The 20,829-nt window shown below is 39.1% G+C and overlaps 1 protein-coding gene across 1 annotated transcript; it reads right to left on the bottom strand.

Moving 5' to 3' along the window:
- Positions 1-3,609: 3,609 nt before the first annotated feature.
- On the bottom strand, positions 3,610-20,505 carry slc17a6b (solute carrier family 17 member 6b). Its single transcript, XM_023424386.2, has 12 exons — positions 19,907-20,505; positions 18,068-18,323; positions 17,024-17,142; positions 14,682-14,796; positions 13,212-13,299; positions 13,009-13,095; positions 12,382-12,524; positions 12,043-12,192; positions 10,942-11,074; positions 10,479-10,589; positions 8,691-8,818; positions 3,610-7,491 (listed from the first exon to the last, which is right to left on the bottom strand). Exons 1-12 carry the CDS (start codon positions 19,978-19,980, stop codon positions 7,150-7,152), a joined length of 1,746 nt encoding a protein of 581 aa, XP_023280154.1. The 5' UTR covers positions 19,981-20,505; the 3' UTR covers positions 3,610-7,149.
- Positions 20,506-20,829: the final 324 nt, after the last annotated feature.

Genomic DNA, 20,829 nt, shown 5'->3' with positions numbered 1-20,829 from the left:
GGGCGGGTGGGGGTGGCGGGCGTGTTATCCAGCATTAATATAGAAGTGCGATGTATAGAACATAGAGGATCATTTAAGGTCTTGAGTACTGTGACGCTATGCTGTGTTTTATCTGCATTTCGCATATCTATGCACAGCTCAGTGAACACGCCTGTAGTCGTGTTACGCAGTGATCCTTCATTGAGCACCATGGACAGCTCACGTGTGGATGTATGTGACTCCAGTAGAAGCTACACAAAGTTAAGACAGTATTAATACCAAAACAAAGCTGTGTTTTGTTTGCAGTTGTAATTAAAAAGTGATCCTGAAAGATTCAAATTATTTGTGAGATTTAGAACAAGCCAGGCTAACGCAGTGTAAATGTTCTGTTTGTGACACTTTTGGGATAATAATTCCTATCCTACCTATTAATTAATTCAAGCCGAAAGTGATCTTCATGTATCCATCTCGGCCTTAAATCGATATCCTATCCAAAGACATCCCTTCTCATCATCCTGTGACCAGCTCAGAGGTGCTGGAGGCACATTGTGCAAATCAGGAGCTTATTTATGAGCCACATAGGATCTCAGGGGCCCCCAGCACAACATGAGCGCAGCCCCCCCGAGTCATTAAAGAGTGATTTTGGCATCTACTTCCACTCCCCTCAACCCTCCTCCCCTCAGCTCCCTTGAGGCTGTAGCAGCACCTGCCCCCCACCCACATTTGAACAGCCATTTAAGATGCTGAACATATGCGCACGCATTCTCTCAATTTAACATCCATGCTGTCAGACACGCATGCCCACATGCTGTATTTATATATATATATATATATATGATGCAAATGAAAACATTAAAACTCAAGAGAACTTTGAAAGAGCTGCTGGATGACGTCTTTCCGCTCAAAGACTTGCAGATAGATACGCCGGTAGAATGGATGATTTTTTAAATATTTTTTAAACCTATTTTGCTGGGGAGACACAGTGGCAAGTTTTGTATAATTGGTGGATTGATGGTCAGAAAGGGTTATGGGTCACCTCCCTCACTTGCACGCAGACAGGATGACGGTTCTGGCTGGTTGACTGTGCGAAAACACCATTTAGGGGTGGTTGGTGACACGTTTATTGAGCCTGTCAAATTAACAAAAGCAATGAGCTGAGCCGGGACAAGAGTCACAATAACACTCACACACACACACACACACACACACACACACACACACACACACAGACAGACAGACAGAGGATGAGGGACACAGAGCATGTTTTTAATATCACCTGATGCAGAAGTTGTGCATCAATCAAACACTGATCTCTGTGTCACCTTGGGCTTTTCAGAGCTCCTGCAGAGCTGTTTGACGTCAGTGATGTTAGGAAAGAAAATGCGGTCTGAATTTTACTTTACTAACACCGCTCTGCACAGTGCAGGAATCCATACAAAACGACTTTAAGAAACAGACATCAAGGTTCAAATACAGAGGATATGAGACGTCTGCTGTATGTGTTAAATTATGCCATTTGTCATTATCTTATACCCTTGATCCTACATTAATATTTATGAATTATATATATCTATAGCATTTTGTAAATTATTTAAAGACCCTTTTTAGACATGTTTAATATGTATAAAAATACTTTACATCAAATAGGAATTTGTGTATTGTTTAGCTTTTCTACAAAATTGGAATTATGAGTAGAAAGACGATTTTCTCCTGCTTGACAATTATCAGTGTGTGTGTGTGTGTGTGTGTGTGTGTGTGTGTGTGTGTGTGTGTGTGTGTATGTGTGTGTGTGTGTGTGTATGTGTGTGTGTGTGTGTGTATGTATGTGACACTTGTGTAAGTTGCATACTGGACCACGATTGGTGGTTTCCAAACTGACGTCAAAAAGTCCTGCTTAAAAATGTACTCGTTAAATGCAGATTTTAGGCGAGCACAGAGAAACATTCCCCCTTTAGCAGATGAATATGAAAACAGCCTTCAAGTGTCAAACTGTGTACAAACATTATTCAGGTTGACAATCCAAGTGAAGTAACAATTAGTGAAAAACATTTCTGAGTAAAGGAGGACTTGAATATTTCCTCTCTGGATCACTTCTGGATCACTTGAAGTAACACATCAACCAGTGGCTTTTATGAATTAGACACTGACCTTGTGGACACTTTGTGTAGCCAAAAACATTTTCTGAGGTAAAGGTGTATTTTTTGCATCATATTTATCAGCCCTGATATCAACACTATATCGTTGGCTGTGTGTAAATGATCCCATGTAACAGGACGCCTTGTAATCATTATTGTTGGATCTTAGTTTTAATCCTTCATTCATGACTGTGCTGTCATAACAGGAAGTAGATGTTTTTCTTGTAGTAGAACAGTGAGCACAATTAGTCAGAAGACATAACTAAAGAAGGCTGCCCTCTCGGCCAAGTCTTTCTTTGATGCTTAATGCTTTTCTCAACCATTTTGTATAGGGCACATTTTGAGGTATGATATGTGAAGATTTATGAGATAAAAATTATTATTTTGTTGAAAAAATTTGTTGTACTGAACTTAACCTGACCCATCGACAGCGCTCTGCTGAGGCATACTAGACCAAAAGAAATTCCCAAAGTGCACTACATATGCAACATAATAGTTATGAAAACTGAAAAATAGGATATGGAGTGATACTGACATTGATAATAATGATACAGGAAAAGACAATTGATAAACATCACTCTTGGGTCAGTGCAACTCCTGCCCGAAGGATGTGTCCAGACTATAGGATATACAAAAAGAGGACCCATCACCCAAAAAAACTTTTATCTCAATGATTCATTTACATGAAAGAAACAAATATAATTTATCTTTACTCAGGCTCAGGTGTAGTGTTTTGTTTGGTGGTATCTCCTCTGATGACCATCTGTGAGAACTGAGCACCGAAGCTTTGTTGGTGGAGGTAGGGGTCGGCTCCTAAATCGAAATAACACCTCCAAATAGCTCAGTAAGTGCTCCTCCTCCCTCTCATCTCCATTAAGAGGTTAGAACAGTCAATAGGTCCAGCCGAACACTCGGGACTTACCCTATTGATTTCACCGACAGCGAAGGAGGGCAGCCATTAACTCTGCACTTCCTGTGGCCTTGGTGGAACAGCTAAGACTCAGTCTACTGAAAACCCCACTGTAATTATCTTACACAATGATCCCATATTTTTTTTTTTTTTTTTAAGTAAATTAAATTCTTATTGTATGTTGTGAATTTTCCCAACATACTATTTCACAATATATGATAGAGAAACAACCAATTGAGATGTAACATAATGCATGCTTTGGAAATCAGGCCTCATAAATGAAAATTTTTACATCCTGCATATAATTAGCATATGAAATCTGTCATGTTTACCACAAAGTGCAGGGTAACGTATTTTGCAGCTCCTACGATTTGGATATTGCACTTGGCCATATTGCTATTTTATGGCATTAGCTTTTTTTGTGGATCACTGATAATGAAATCAACTCTTAGCTTCACCATGTGTGTTAAATGTTAATAACAACACGTAAATACATAATTTGTCATATTCTTCAGTACAGACTAGTTTCTTGAATGGTTCTCCTTTGTTTCCAATACAAATACTCAGGACACACACAGATTTGTTTGCTTTTTTTTTATCAAAAAGGATATAGAGTATTTCATGTTGACATCAACAAACCTCTCAATTTACACAGCAACAGAAGCCATAGAATCACACTTCAGAGGCACAAAAACAGGAAACTTTTAACTACTTCAGGTTGCACATTTTTCATTTTTGAAAATGTTGAATCACTTGGTTAAGTTTCATCCATAACTTCGATGAATCTTGTTACAATGAAATCAGGGGTGTACAGAGGGAGGAGGAGGTACATGTGGTTAAGTAGGGCAACGAGGGTCCAGCCACTTAATGATAAACATGAAAATCAAACTAAAACCTGAGAGAGAGAGAGGGGGAGAGAGAGGGGGAGGGGGAGAGGGAGAGGGAGAGAGGGAGAGAGAGAGAGAGAGAGAGAGAGAGAGAGACACAAACTCCATGTGGACCAAAACAGAAACATGAAGACGAGCGCCCGCCTCTCAGACGGAGCTCGTTTTATCATTCTCATCTGGTGAGCAGCCCTGTCACAAACTCCTTGCACTTTTCTTGTTGTCAAAGACGTTTGTGTTGGACTCTATTACTATATTTCATACATACAGTATATTTCAATGCTTTTTTTTCTTTAAGTGTTTATTTTCTACATTTGTTATCACAAAAAACACGACTTTTGAACAAATGCATAAAAAACAGTTACATAATGACTGTTCATGACGTTTGACCAGAACTGTTACTATGGATTTATTGCTTTGTACACTGAGTAATGTTTGGTGCCACCTGCACACTGGGGGTCCGTAAGCTGAAACTTTGCTGCTGATGGTCTGTACTACCTTTAAAAATATGTGACTTCCAGCTAAAACCCAGCTCTGCTCTTCACCTTTGGTTAATTGTGCAAAGAAATTGAAGCATCAGTAACAGTTTCTGAGACAAAGACAAAGAAGTTTGAAAGAAAAGGAAACAAAAACAAAAGGACATACTACAAATTTCACTTTGTTCCATGCATAAATACACATCCACGCACATCTATATTGTGAAGTGCTGACTTAAAGTCTCCACAGACAGTGAAAAATTAACCAAATCGGCCCCTTCAGACCTTGTCAGTCAGTGTAAGTGCAGAATGAGAACAAAACAGATCCTGAAGATAGGACGTGTTCACTTGGTTCCTCCCATTGAGGAGCCTGAAACACTTTTCATTCGGTGAAGACAGGTCATTACATTATACATTAGTTCATGAAATGTCTCATCAGATCTGTTCTGTAATGGAAATGGACAAATGGCTGTCCAAATTGCACACATTTGCGATTGCCTTTCGTAGTGTATCTTTTCAATAACTGTAAATATCCTGTTTTGGTGAACTCTATGCAAAGTATAGATAAATGTAAACATTCAAATACTTGTTTAGGAATGTTCAATTTAACTTCTACAATGTCATTTGACATTTTTAAGTCTTATCCCTTTAGCTTTAAAGGCCCTGAAAACGTATTTTCTCAGCTTTTCACTTTAACCAATTTCTGCTTAAGTTAGCAGTTTTGGTTATTTCATAATTTTATTTCATTCATTCATTTTTTATTCTATTCACTGGTTCACAGTGGGCGGGGCTCAGCTGAGTTTAGTAACATTTACATCTGATTTCATGGTTGATGGGTTTTGTCACTGTCAGTCAAATTTGTTCAAACCAAACCCACAAAGTCCTGATGAAGCAGAATGAGCAGAGTTATTGTATGTATTCAAATATTGGATGTTATAGAGAAATACTTAGTTTTCAGGAGCTTTAACATTAAAAATTACACACCTATCCCTTTTATCATGTAAATATTTTAAACATATCGGCTGGTCTGTAATTTCTCAGTCTTTATTGCACAAACTCTTCTTAAGGTCGTGTATGACCATGAATCTCTTCTCGAACAATATTGAATTTTTATCTTTAAACTCTTACACATCTTTACTCTTTGCACCTATAGTTATCTCTATGAAGGACAAAAAATTACATAAGTATGAATTAATAAATAAATACATTTTGATATTGAAAACTACATTTATTTATTTATTCATTTCTGTATTTCTGCATTTATATAATCATTTATGTATTTACTCATTTATTTATTGGTGGATTTCTAGATTTCTCTACATTTATTTATTTATGGGTCTGTATGTTAATTAGGTAGGAGGTCCTACCTCAGTCTAACACCAGACTGGTTATAGTGGTGTAATCGATTGGGTGCCTTGACTTGACTGGTACACAGATTCTTTGCTTTTAGCTAGCTACTAGCCACTTAGCTAAAGTGAGGTTCTTTAACTTAATTCAGTTTTATTTATATAGTGCCAAATCTTATAATACATTATCTCAAGGCACTTTACAGAGTAAACTTACAATATTATAGAGAGAAACCCAACAGCTCCCTCCACGAGCAAACCACTTGGTGACAGTGGACAGGAGTATCTCTCTTTTAACCCCCAACACCCTGATTGCGCCCACCCTGAGTCCGATTCTGTCAGACTAAAATGTCCCGCCTGGCCGAGTAAAGAGGAGAGAAATGGGGGGGGGAGGAGGAAGAGGGGGGGAGAAAGACGAGATTAATGTACAGAAATAGTATTTTTCTTTACCAAAATGTATTTATGTATTTAATTGTCTTTCTGCATTTATTTATTTATTCTTATGTTATTTTTTTCCTTCATATATCTCTTTCATATGTTTTATTTAAGACAAGTCTTTCAACAATGCATTGGTACAACTAGACTTTTTGTGGCTTAACAGTAATGTGGAGTATGATAATGAGAATGGCTTTACTCCTGCACTACACTGCTGAGATGTGGCGGGTCGCTAAATGCTGAACTGAAACTCTTAATGGCAGAGGTACAAAATGGATCACATATAGCAAAGTGTAACCAAACAGTCATCACAAGTCGTTACGCCACTCTCAAATCAAATCTCTACAGCAGGTCACTTACATGTCAAGGACTTAAAGTTACACACACAAGAAGCCGTGGATAAGAAAACAAAAATCATCATATTGTGCATTAAGAGGTCACACTACTCTGAGTGCATTCAGGAGAGATACAGTACAATCTATATCAACAGAGTGTCTAGTTTCTGTTTACAATGCTGTGCAGTGACATATTCATACACTGTAATGGCTGGCTTGTAGGACGTCGGACTGTAACAGTTAATTTTTATAAATAAGGAGCTGGCTCTGATGGACAGCTTCTATGTAACCCTACAGGCTTCAGTGTGAACAGGAAGCCTTGGCTGATGGGGATGAAAATGTTCACGTCTACACACGATTGCACTCCAAATAAATATATCTATTATCAATATGCATAATAATACATTTACATACTGCCAATTTGATATGTGTTACACCTCTATTAATCAAATATCTTTAAATTTTCTATATATTTGAGTAATTTTTACAGTAGGTTGATCATTTTTTAGATTTTCTTTTTAGAATTTGTGCAAACAATACAACAATGGATTGTAGTTTTCTTGTTTCTCGTTTGTTGATATTTTTCATGACTAAACTGAAGCACACTCAGGAAATGAAGTCTACTCATGTCAGTGAATGCATGTTTGGTCTAGGAGTATCCCTCATCCTGCCTGTATCCGTAGCCTCCTCCCTGTGCTTCTTCTTGGACGTACTCCTCTGTCTTCTCCCAGCCGGCAGCCCAGCCTCCATTTACCTGCGTGGTCGCGCCGTACGTCTTAGCTGGACCTCCAAAAGCACCATAACTCTGAGTAATGTCGCCTGTCTCTTCTGCCAGCTCGTCCTCATCGATGAAGCCACACTTCTCCTCACTGGTCAGCTCTGGGTCAGCCCACGGCTGTTTTTCCCCCGAAGCAAAGAGCCCATAGAAGATCACGCCCCCATAATGCACCAGGGAGGCAATCAGGAACACATACTGCCACTCCTCTCGAGTCTGAAAAGCAGATGAAAACATAGAAAAACTATTCATTTTTCTTGTCATCAACAAATCCCATGAAAATAACTTAAAACAATAATGAATTGATCCTGCTAACAAGGATTGCTTGTGTGCTTTAGACACTATTGTGCAAAACTGGTTAAAAGCAGCCACACCATTGGACTGGGTGACATGTTCCTTCATTATCATGAACACATACTGTCCTGTGGCTGCAAATACTCACCAGTGCAATAAATGTGTGTTAATACGCAGCTGAAAATAGTCCCCAACAAATGCACATTATCCTCCTGTTTGAGTAAATTGCTTTAAAAACTACAGTTCCCAGCTGTTTTAGAAAAGCTGATACAGAGTACATACAGTACTATCACACAATTTGGAATAAGATGATATATTAACAACATTCAAGCTTCTTGAGACTAAACAAAAGCAGAAACTATATGTTAAAGGATTAAATTCATCTATAATTCATAGGCTAAATGAATAATGCATGTAGCCTATATAATTGCATATTTTTAACATCTGCAACAACTACACTAGGCACTAATCTAATATTATGATACCATAAGTCAAGCTTAACTTAGGTTGGAAATTTTTATTAAAAAATGAATAAAGCTTTACAGTCACTGAAATTTATAATGTTCTCCATGTATTGTTAGTGCATCGGGTCCCAAAATCAACAAGCGCGTGTTACCTATTATGAACTGTTAAAATGTCTATACAATCTAGTATAGTTCAACATAGAGGGAGTACGCATTGACCAGACAGATAAAAGTGCTGCTGAAAACAATAAATGCACTTATTGATGAGCCTTCGTGGGAACAACTAACGTATTTGACATTCATAACATAAACATTTAATATATGATTTATAACACACTGTAATGTAGTTGTTTGTAGCTATATGGTCATTTTTAAAGAACAGAATTTGTCAGCAATTATGAAGACTTGGATGCTTCACAGGAAGACTTATAGTTGTTTTCAAGTACATTAATGAACACTTAGATCTGCTTACAGCTACATTATAGTTTACAAACTGTGTATTAAACAATGTATACTGTATATATTGCTTACAAATAATTAAAATAAAGTGTTGCCCATTTATTTAGATCTCCTTTAAGACTTATTGCTCACATATGAAATGAGAGGCTCTTTATTATGTTTGTAATGTTTGGAGCCTGAAGGGGAAAAAGCCCTTACCTTATTCTTTGTCATAGCACCAACAATCAGTGGGCACACCATCCCAGACAGGGTACCCACACCATTAGAGATGCCCATTAGGATACTGGCATAACGTGGAGCAATGTCCAAGTGATTGACGTTAAAACCTAGTGGATTAAAAAAAAAAGAAAGAAAAAAAGGGTTACATTAAAATATTGTTGATAAAATTTACCATGTGAATTATGACAAAAGAAGGAAACACTGTGACCGTGTAAGTAAGTATTAAGAGCAACAGATTGAGGGCATAGTTGTGGATAAAAGCAGCGCAAGTGGTGACTATCGTGTTGGAGTAATGGGCAGTAACTTGCCACACATCTTCCTCCTCCCCCACTCTGACTGGCTGAATGAGTAAGTGTCCTCGCCGAGCTGCCGGCTGCCCGGCAAATCCCCCAGGACAGCTAGCACTGAATTATTAAACACTCCAGGAGAAGGCTCAAGAACAACGGGCAAGAAACTGATTTTGCTCTCAGTCACAGACCTCTGCATCCTCTGTAGCCAAGCATAAACATAAAAGATCTGTTGAATAAACGGCAGCAGGAAGGTGAAAGGTTGATTTTGCCAGCAAGTGAAAATGTGGCATGATTGATATCTGAAAAATGATGTTATAAAGAAGTGTTTAGCGGCACAGCTAAGTTTGATTAAGCTCGGTGCTGGTATTATTTGAATGATGTGAAAAATTTGGAAAAATAGCACTCTAGAGCAATACATGCATCTGCAACATCATATTATCAAATAACAGCAAACACACCGGTGCTCGGGACGTTGACAAAACTGTACGGAATTTCAAATACATTTAAACGTTTGTTATAATATCATAATATAATAATACTCACAGGTGAGCCAGTGGTCAAATAAATAAATAATAAATTACTAAATGAAAAACAACTGCAATGACACAGCAACAGTCTGTTTTCAACTGCTAAATTATAGGAGTAGTTTGACATTTTGGGAAATATTTTTCTCTTTCTTGTCAAGAGTAAGACGAAAAGATCGATACCACTCTGATGTCTCTACAGTTAATATGCTGGAGCCAGGAGATGATTAGCTTATCTTAGCTTAGCATAAAGACAGGGAGAAGAGGGAAACTGCTAGCTTGGCTCTGTCCAAAGGTAAGAGAGGTCTTCTTGGAAGTCAGTGCCTCCGGCCAAGAAATGTTCCAGCACACGACACCCCCATAATACCACAACAACTTTCTGTGACTTAAAGAAGTTGCAGTGTGTTAATTAGTGAGCTTTACAATTGCTGTTTTTTTGTTTGGTTTTCATTTGTTTTGTTTTTCTTGTTGTTTTTTTTCAAACCTCTGGACAGCTACAGGCTCTTTCCCCGTTCCCCGTCTTTACAGTGAAGCTATGCTAACCATCTCCTGGCTGTAGCCTCATGTTTATATAAGAGTGATATAAATCTTTTCATCTCAGTAAGAAAGGAAATAAGAGCGTTTCTTTAACTACACTTCTGAATTTCATTGTTCACTTTATTTACAAATTGAAAATCACACCAAGAAACAGTTCAGTAAACTGTTGTTGTGAAAGGTATTCTACATATTCATATGTATATATCCCATTCAAATGTGGCTTATTAACCTTCTCTTTAAGACCAAATCCTCTTGCCCCTCTGTTGTGAAAACTATACAGAGGCCCACTACATTAAATCCAGTAAAACTGCCCACTAACAGTGATCACATCGTTTCAGCTACAGTACATTATATCCTAAATTGTACTTAACTTACATTCTGAATGAGCTGATAATGTGTGTTTTACTTGTACTAACCTGATATAGCAAATCCACTGAAGCCCACTGCCAGCACCAGGAAGGAGATGGCCACCCCTTTGCTGTGGGAATATCCTACCACCAGCAGCAATGTGGCCTCCATGCCAAATCCTAACAGAGAGAGACAGCAGGTCACACACACACAAACGCACAAAAACACACAAACCCACGGGCTGTTGGTCATGGCGGTGCCAATTGAATTAAGCATGATACATGGTCTGCACTCAATTACGTCAGTGACGGATACGAAATCAATGCGCAGTCACAATCATCAACTCAACTTGTGTACAAGAATTGAACAGATGGATTTTTACAAAAATACAAACAGGAGCATCTCTTAAACCCATCTGGCAGTGAAGAGTGACTGAAAAAAGAACAGAATGGATCCAACACCATGAGAATAACACCCTGTAACAGTGCAGAGAGAAGGTGTGGAAACTGATTCTCAGCTCCAACTTCTCACCTCCACAGTTCATCATTTTCCTGACAGTGGTAGTTGTCACGATGTTCCTGGTGCGCAGGTAGTCGGCCAGTTGGCCGCCGATGGGCACAATGATAGTCATCACCAAATGGGGGAGGGCAGACAGTATGCCGACCTGCAACCACATACAGAAAATTAACTGAATAATCTGCAGCACAACAAAGTTTTTTAAGGCAACAATAAACAATAAAATTATTTTCAAACTACAGATGTTGCCAGTTTAAAACTATTTCATCTATTTTTATATTTATTATAAAGGTTCTAACAATCATTTTTTAATCAGCTTCTTCCTACATGGACATAAAATAATCTGCAAAAGTTAGGACAGTTTTGGTTCTTTCAAATGAGAGAGTGCTGTATTTGTATTTTTCTCTGTGCTGCTCTCACTGGTTTTAAGTGGTCAGGACTCAGATAGAAAAAGGTTTTTCATTCACCATGATTTAGTGACATTTGAATCAGGGACAATAAAATAATTCCCTCATTCACTACTCTCCAAAAAACTCAATAATTTGCAAAATAATTTACTCTGTAGTGAGCAGTAAATGCACATTTCAGACACTAGTGAATCATCATCACTTTGTGTCATCACTGACAAGTACAGTGTCGGCCAACCGTTCATTTTGCAGCTATGAAATGTGATGAGTTGAATTGTGAGATTTTTAGCAGAAAGTAGTGTATGTCTCATGGACACAACATTTTTTGTTCTACTGTCAAGGCTGAGGACCATGTCGTGGTTAATTTCACACAGAATTCAAACACTCATCTAAAATGGCAGACGGTAGTATGAAACCAAGCTTCAAGAGGCTTTAAGGGACTGTGTACAATACTAAACAGAAATTGTGACATTTAATGTGTTGTATTATAGTTAGCAGAGTTAGTGTATACCTGGTGTTACTTTATTAACTGCTGATCTTCCTAGGCTGTTTTAGGAAACACAGTCGCACTGACATTGATTTTGAAGTGTTGCATGCTCAGCACGCGAACGCTACTGTGGTGTTTTTTCCATATCATTTGAATTTTATGGATCGCACAATCCATGCTCCACATTTGCCACTTGTCTACTGACTTGTATTGTAAGTTCACCTTGCTTATCTCAAAGCCAAACACTTCCTCAAAATAAGCAGGTTGGCTGATTAGCAGCAGGTAGAAGGTCCAGCTCCTGCAGAAGTTGGCCACAATGATTGCATAGACAGGCATAGAGGTGAAGAACTTCTTCCAGGGGGTCTTGAATTTCTGGAACAGATCATCACAAAGGATTAGATTTTACATAGCCTGTTGTGTCTCTCAGATAAAAGACAGGAGATGGTGGAAATGACTGATGGTAGTGTAATTTTGTATTGTGTTGGTATCTCTTGTACCAAAGGATTGAAAAACATATATATTTATTGTTCAAGTGTAGTTATCAGGAGGCTGTGTCCTCACCTCAGAAGGACCCGCTAGCTGGGCACTCTCTCCAATGCTCTCCTCAATGTAGCAGCGTTCCTCATCAGTAATAGTCGGATGTTCAGCAGGGCTCTCATAAGACACAAGGATCCAGAACATATACCAGAAAATGCCAAAACATCCTGCAAATCACAGACAGATTACATGTCAGAATTTAATAATTATAGATGAAGTACTGCAGCTAATTTTGACCTCATCGGTAAGCACACACACATACACACAGTGTTTGATAGCCTGATCTTTCCAAAATGCCCGAGAGAATAAAACCCAGACAGGAAAGCTAACTGTATTCAGTCCAGAGAGAAAGATCTGGGATTATTTATTGACACACCAAAACATTGGGGGGGGGGATCAATACACAGTCTGCCTGGATAAATCCATTTGACTTTCACTGGACTCTCTCACTGTCAAACTCTTAAGGTTTAAACCGAGCTCAAAAACACTTCAGACAAATTCTTTTCAACATATTGTTGATGTATAAATACTGTATATATTGTATGTACTTTTTTTGTCATCTTCTTACCAAAGAATTACACCTCATCTCCTATTCCCCTGCGCAATAATACACACATGTATCACATGCGTGTCCTCACCGATCAATCTTACCATAGACATAGAACACTGAGGACCAGCCTGAATACTGAACCAGGATCCCGGCAAGAGGCATTGCTATCACAGCACCAGCGTAGGAGCCTGACAGACAGTGAGATGAAGGAGTCAAAGCTTGGAAGCTCAAACTTAACCAACATCGTAACATGCAACACATCAATTCTGTACCCAATCTATAAAGGCCAACAGGGAGTATTTACCACAGAATGATATGGTGGCCAGACGACTCCGCTCCAGCGGAGGAGCCCACTTACTCCAGATGCCATGACAGGCCGGGTAGGTCACTCCCTAAACACATCACAGAGCAACAGACTGTATCAATTCAGAGTGAAGAAACATGCAAAAATGGTTTGCAAGAGAAAAAAACATGTTCTTTGGCCAATTATTCTGAGCGCTCAGTCTTCTGGATACGAACGGTTTGTTTTGGAAATGTGCATTCAGTGAGAGTGGACAATGCTCATGTCATATGTCTTCCCAGGAGCCAATGGGATGATTTAAATTCAACTTACCAATATGTTAATATAAATGTATAGGTGGTGCAATAATTTGCACCCAACACAGTATTGCCCTAAGTAAATAATGTTCTCAAAATACATATAATAAGTAATAAAAATTAACATTTACACCCTTGTAATTAACATAAACAAACTGAGCAAAGAGGACCTCGTGAGCTGTTCATGGAGCAAAGCTGCCCTGCAGCTATTAAATGTTCATCAGTCACTAATTTGAACAAACTATGCTGGTGTGAAATACAATCTGCATGGGCTATTGAGGAGAGCAGTGCAGTGCCACCAGTCTTTATTGGACGAAATATTAGATTATAATATTAGATTGCTTTTATTCAGTCTCCACAAGATGTATAAGAACTATTGTTTTTTCTTCCAATTAAAACGAGCTGCAGCATGTTATATGATGCTAGGCTGCTACTGATGGAAGACTTATTTCCCATTATGATTAAGCGTTTCTCACTAATTGCCTGAAAACATTGAAATAAGATTGAAAAGCCTCAGCCAGACCTCCCCCTCTCCTAAAAGGGGATCTTCTAAATAATTCTTTATCTTAAAATGTCATTATCTCTTATAATATCTCTTATATATTATATTATATTATAATATTTGCATATCGAAAAACAGTAGTATCGTGTTTATGTATTTTTCACTATGATAGACAAATTTCATTGAACATGCCAAGATTTATTATACAGCAGGGTGTCTTGTTCCACTACACAGCCAGAGGATTGATGTGCTTTTGCACATCAGCATGTTTCTTTTCATCAATCTGTATACAAGCACTTTGCTGCTGTGTATCCAGGATATAATGTGTGACAGTAAAAAATTAACTGGACTATCCCACAAACACTCAGCTATAGTGGACTGGATCAATACAGCTCATCTCATATTTCTACTGGCTGAATATTCGGTGCACGGTACTACAGTACCTTTGGCTTTGGAGTAAAATTTGCCATAAGCCCCTTTGTCTAGTGTATCACTACAAATCCCCAGTTATTCATAGCCATGAGAACAGAAACCCACATCAGACATGTGTAACCTTTGTGTTCTGTTAATGGTGAGAATAAATGCCGTTTTGTATTTACTTCACACACTATAGTTTTTATTAAAGGGAAGAAAGGTTCAAAAATACCACACCTTTGGATGTTAACAGTCTCTTACCTCTACCAGCCCTTGTAATATCCTGACAAAAATTACACACCCATAATGGAATCGCGCAGCCGAGGGAATGAACATGTTGAGAGTCGAGGTTAGGACAATGGCTGCACCAAATACCCTGAAAATGATAAAAAGCATTTTAAACATAGCATTTAGCACCTCCCCTTATAGTCATTTCAACTGCATTTATTTATGTATTTTAGGTTTGGTGGTATGGTGGCAAGGAACACTGCACTGAAATATCACATGAGATGAAATATAGCCTACCTTTTGTTTTTTAGGAAAATATTAACGTATTGTTGGCCTTGAGGATTTGTGATTGCACTCTTCACTGAAAATATCTAGTTGTGGAAAGTAACTAGGTACTCAAATACATTTATTTTACAGCTGTAGTTACTAGTTACTTTACAGATTCACATTATTGAAAAAAAACATAATCAACAAATGAATTATGATGGATTATTATAGATTATGATACCTAGAAGTAGCCTAGTATATAAAATAGTTATGAGATTAGCCCTACATTTAACATTTGAATTAAAATGATATTTATACACTGATGCATCAATAATTTAAATCAAATAATAATAGCGTATATGTTATTCTGCAATGGGCCAATCTGCATGAATGCATGACTCTTACTTGTGTATTTTACGCTCTGATTTTTGCAAGTTATACTTGATTTAAGCAGTTACTGCTACCATCAGTGAAAATATCTGTGAAAGATAGTCAATCCATATTTTTACATAAAAGGCCAAAGTGTCCTCTTTGTCCTTATCTCTTTTTGGAAAAAAAAAAACAAACGCGTCACATGTAAAATCTCTGTATTGTAAAGAGTAATCGTCACAGCACCATAGAAGAGCGCAAGCAACGCCCTTGTAACGGTCACAATGATTGTATGTGTCGCCTAGCAACCATTTTCACGTCGGTTACCCTTCAAGAAATATGTTTTTCATGAAAAACGACATTTGAGTTTGATTTGACATTGAATTTGAGGAAAATAGAAGATTTACTACTTATCACATTTTTTGCAATTAGGCCTACTTTATTTATTTATAATGACTTTGCTAATGATCTGTGAGAAAAAATGATTCATGCAGGTTATAGTTGTTAAAAATCTTTCTTTTTTTCAATTAAGTATCCTAAAAGAAGAACATTTTTTATCGTAAAGAAGCAGCTGAGCCAGAGACATCGGGCGCAGGGAGGACCAGGCCATCCATAAACAACGAGCTATTTCTCATTTCTGTCACGTCTCTCCCGCCCCTATCCTCTGCACGCGGGGGGCAAGCCCTAATCCGGTTGAGACTACTGTTGGGCACGAGACCAATTGATTCGAATGCCTCCTTGTGTCAATCAACAGGGGCGCGGTGCAGAGGCAGGGATTGAGAAAATGTAAAATGTTTTTTCTTAAGGGATGCCTACATTAAATGCGGCTACAGCAGGTAAATTCATAATTGGCTGTCCTGGATGCACTAATTATTATTAGGTAAGCCTAATATTTGTTTTGTATAAAGCTACATTTGTAAAAGCGTGCTCAAGATTTAGGCCTCTACTGCATTTTTGCCTTTATATATTGTGTGTGTGTGTGTGTATGTGTGTGTGTGTGTGTGTGTGTGTGTGTGTGTGTGTGTGTGTGTGTGTGTGTGTGTCATTGTGTTACCAGTAGCCTAAGATCCTACATGAGCAATGTAGCTATAGCTATAGCAGTCTATATATCAACATTCAATCCCTAAAATGCGCCTTTGTGTTATTGTATGGCCTACTGTCTGGAAGCTATAACGTAATTATAATGACTTTATGCGTTGGCAGTGCTCATGTGAATAAAAGCCTTTGGCGACAAGACAGGGTCTGGTGTCCATGCCCCGAGAGAGCGGCAGATTAAACCCGGCTCCCCCCGGGGAGCTCATTAACAGGTGGCAGGAGGCCCTGACACCAGGAGCTGCGAGGCTGCCAGCCCGGTGCCGTGCCTGCAGCCCTGCATCACTTCAGAGCAGCTGACTGTCTGCTGCCTGTATGTAGCGATGCTCAGCCTATAACCGTGAATTGCTGATCCGAACAATTCATATAACATTTGTTTTTTATCTATATCTTGCCTTTGCTGTTTTACTCAGATTTTTTTGTTGTGTTAACTGAATTAATTCCAGTCCCCATGTGTTCAGTTTCGTTTCCTATCTATTTTTAAAGAAAGAGAAAACACAATGAAAGTGAGAGGAGAGGAGAGTCGCGCCAACTGTTCAGTAATTTCGTTTAATAGGCCAAAAATCATAAAATATCACGGGGTTTCATCTGCAGAAATGGATGGAGCTGTGTTGTGTTTATGGTAATTCAGGGTGAGTGCCGCCTACCTGTTTGCTGCCAGCCTGGAGGATATGTATCCCCCCGGGATTTGTGTCACGATGTAGCCCCAGAAAAAAGATCCGTGAATCATTCCCACCGTCTCTGGATCCCAGTTGAACTTGGCTTTCTGGTAGATAACATGGAAAACAACACCAATAATAACAAAAAAAAGAACGTAACACTGGGGTTGAATATATGACTATGCATTTCTTTTGGCTTTCAATTGGGAGATAAACGAAAAAAAAAAACATTATTGTCTGAAGGGGCTGGTCTAAAGGCAGGCCTGTTTATTAAAGGCCTGCAACGGTTTATTTCGATGAGATGACAGATCTGATCACCAGTGATTCATCTGTTCTGTAATGTCACAGAAAATGTACGGAGAGGCTGTGTGAGAAGTAAATAGCTGCTCAAAATGGATGTAGATGATTATTTGATTAACACTAAAAACGCAAAAACATAATTGCAGAATTCATATTTAGAAATATATATGGTATATTTTGGATTCACTTATTGAGACGTCATTTGAAAGCTGAGTATGCCTTTTTAACCTGGCACACATTGGCTCTTTCTGCAAGCATGTGCTTTTAGGGAAATGTATTTTAGATTATTGTCAGCTGTTCATGTTTCTGCATGTTTTAGGCTTTAAACTCAGGATACAGGATTTGACTCTGAATCTATTTATAATTAGGCCTACATGATGGGCCTATAAGGCTGACATTATAAAACGTGATCATATATAGTTCATTAAAGATTAAAGGTGCAGGCCTGTTTAAATAGGAATAGAAATCTTACAAATGTCCACTTAATTTTTTGAAAAAAATACGTTCAGTCATAATTATTGGGGGGTCAGTAAAGATTTGGGGAATTATTGCATGGCCTGATATGGCAGTAGGCCCTTGCATATCCTGTAGACTTTCTCATGTGTGGAGAAATTCATTCTCCCCTCACTCCCTATCCTTTCCTTGATAATATAAGAATGGGGTGTCTTGGCTCGTGAGGCATGCAGCCTGCGTTGTTTTTTACGTCAGGGGCTCTCGCTGCCGTTGCCACACCTCTTTGATGATGATCTTGCCGTTCTGGTGGATGGTGCTGTTGTTGACCATGCCCACTATGGCCACGCCCAGGTTACACCGGATACCGAAGGAGATGCAGAAACCAAGGCCGCTCATGATGGCGATGATGTAGCGGCGGGGCAGACCGAAGCACTTGCAGTCGCACAGCGGGGGTTTCTTCTCCGCGGCCTCTCGGGGCCGCCCATCCTCCGTCAGCTCGATTACCTCCCCGGTTTTCTGTTTCCTCTCTATCACCCTGCAACAGCCAGGTGAGGACAACACTGTCTATACTCATTCCCCAAATAAAACAACATCATATGAGATGACGATGCTCGAAAAATAAATGCATAATTCCTCCTCTAGTGGAATATATTTCTCAGAAGGCCCATTTATTTATTTCCACTGTGTATGACTCTTCTATTATTGGCTGGATACTTGGATCTTGGGTGGTTTGTTGTGGTTTGTTTGTGATTCCAGTCAAGAAAGTGCAGGAAGCAGTTGTTGCAGAATCAACATAATAACAGCCCATAGCAGGGAGGGTGGAGAGGCCTCTACACTTTGTTTTCTTACTGAACATTTTCGTCTGTCACACTGAGAAGCATCATATCTATGAGCTTCAATTAGATGATTCAAAGAGACATGGGCGACGATTTCAAACCAAATAAGTTCATAGATTTGCGTTTAAGAAAACAACACGATGAGAGAAAAACAGCGAAGAAACAAACAAAGCCTGTATAGCTGAAAAGAGGCGAGCGTGTCCCTGACTGTACCGCATTGCAGCAGCCCACTCACTTTTCACACTAATTAGCATTCACGGGACCAAGCAGCAGCTCCAGCCTCCAGACACACGTCTGTGGGCATCCCTCAGTCCTTTTTTTTTTTTTTTTTTCTCAGGAAAGTCACATTTATCCACCACGCGTTGTTTGTCCAAATGAAGGATGCAAAATGACAAAAACCCCAATCATTTAAATTGCAAACGACTGAGAAACTTCGAGGCTGATTCAAAAAGGGCAGAAAATGATCGAATAAAATGTAAATAGATGCAGGACTGGCAATGAAATCAAAGGCCTGACGCCTCAAAAAATGCATTTTCTTAAAACCTCATGACAATCAAATGTTGCCTGATCTGATATAAATCTGATACAGTTTTACTGTAACTCCTGCAGATTTGGAGAAATTACACACAGGAAATGCCCCAAAATGTTTGAATTGAACATGGTCGATAAATTCACAAGGGAATAATCTAAATATAGCTGGAAGTCTAACATTTCATTCATTCAGCTGCAGATGCACAAACTCATCAGTATCATCTCGAGTGAAAAGAAGAAAGTGATGGTTTGAAATTAATATGGGACACGGGCTGTGTAGGTTTATTAACATGCGTGCGTCACTGGCCTTTAAGGATAATATGAAATGTTTCATAAATTATGAATGAACCCCAAAAAGATTCGCCCGGCCTGTAAATGCTGTATAACCTGTCTGCTAATGAGATTCACGTCCGGGCCCCTGCATCAGGAAGGACTGACTGCGTGCACGTTTTCATACAGTGGCATCTAGGTTCATCCAAACCCCTGCCATCACGACTGCACAGACACACACACACACACACACACACACACACACACACACACACACACACTTGATTGCATAATTTTCTTCTCACTTGTAGAGGCGTGACCAGAGATCCTTGTAAGTTGTAAAACAGTTTTAGGTGGCCTTCACACCCACACATCACCGTGGCTCGTGTCTAGTTCAAATCCATCATGCAAATAATGCAATTGTAAAGATCAGGTAATTCACACGCGCCAATCAAGATGAAAAATAAATGCCTGTCCTTACCTGTACATATGACCCAGGGTCTTCCCCGCAAATTCCTTCACCCCCGCCGCAGCTCTCGTCCTCACTGACTCCATATCCAGTTTCTGTGTGTAGACCTGTTTTCTTCAATATTATTTTACTGCTTAATCGTCATGTTACGGCGCGGGATGGCCGACTGCAGCGGCTTCAAGGAAAACAACGAACGAACTTCTAACTAAATCTGAGCCCAGGGAGGCGACGATCCAACAAACCACTCTAATTTTCACAATGAGAGCGCTGAAGCAAAAACACCTCGGTGTAGCCTACACAATAGGAATCAAACGAGCTGTGCGCCTTCATCCACCACCAACTCATCCCCTGCCTGGAGTACAGTAGCTGCGCCGAGTGCCATCACGACGAAAAGGAAAAGGAGTGAAACTGAAAATCAGCGTCGTCGACCGATATGGATCAGTGTCCGAGACAAAAAAGAGAGAGAGGGAGAGAGAATGAATGGAAAGATGAAAAAAAAAGCTCTCAAGTTTAGAAAGCAGAAGTGGTTGTTTGAAGTAGCTTCAATAAATCAAAGAGGGAGTGAGGCTGTATCGTGTCTCCTGTGGTGAGCGCAGGTTCATCTGACGTCGTGTTCAGCACCGAGGTCAGCGACAGCTGCTCCGCTTTCACACATCTGGCCAGCTGCTCAGCGCAAATGAAGGCCAGAGTCAAAATATAACATGCTAATGGACACACATGAGTCTATTTCTATTAGTAATTTCATAAAACACTACGGGAGGTGGGAAAAAGAGGGAGGGAAATGTTTTGCACTTCAATGCGTCGCTTATTTCAAAACTTAAATAATAGCATAATACAATTCTACTTCCATTATTTAATTTTATTATTTCGATTTTATGCGTAAAAACGTTTAAAAAAAAAAACAAAAAGAAAAACAGCACAGTAACCCCATATAT

The sequence above is a fragment of the Seriola lalandi genome, unplaced genomic scaffold (genome assembly GCF_002814215.2).
Source record: "Seriola lalandi dorsalis isolate HSWRI2012SDOR001 ecotype SW California unplaced genomic scaffold, Sedor1 jcf7180002054735, whole genome shotgun sequence".
In the NCBI taxonomy this organism is placed as follows: Eukaryota; Metazoa; Chordata; class Actinopteri; order Carangiformes; family Carangidae; genus Seriola; species Seriola lalandi.
Note: the sequence above shows the minus strand (reverse complement) of the source record. Positions and strands in the feature narration are given on the sequence as shown.

Excerpts from the sequence above, each read along its gene's own strand:
- slc17a6b (XM_023424386.2), bottom strand. The coding sequence starts at position 19,980 with ATGGAGTCAGTGAGGACGAGAGCTGCGGCGGGGGTGAAGGAATTTGCG. Across the intron at positions 14,797-17,023 it reads TCCAGGCTGGCAGCAAACAG|GGTATTTGGTGCAGCCATTG; the intron begins GTAGGCGGCACT and ends TATCATTTTCAG. Across the intron at positions 13,300-14,681 it reads TATTACAAGGGCTGGTAGAG|GGAGTGACCTACCCGGCCTG; the intron begins GTAAGAGACTGT and ends TGATGTGTTTAG.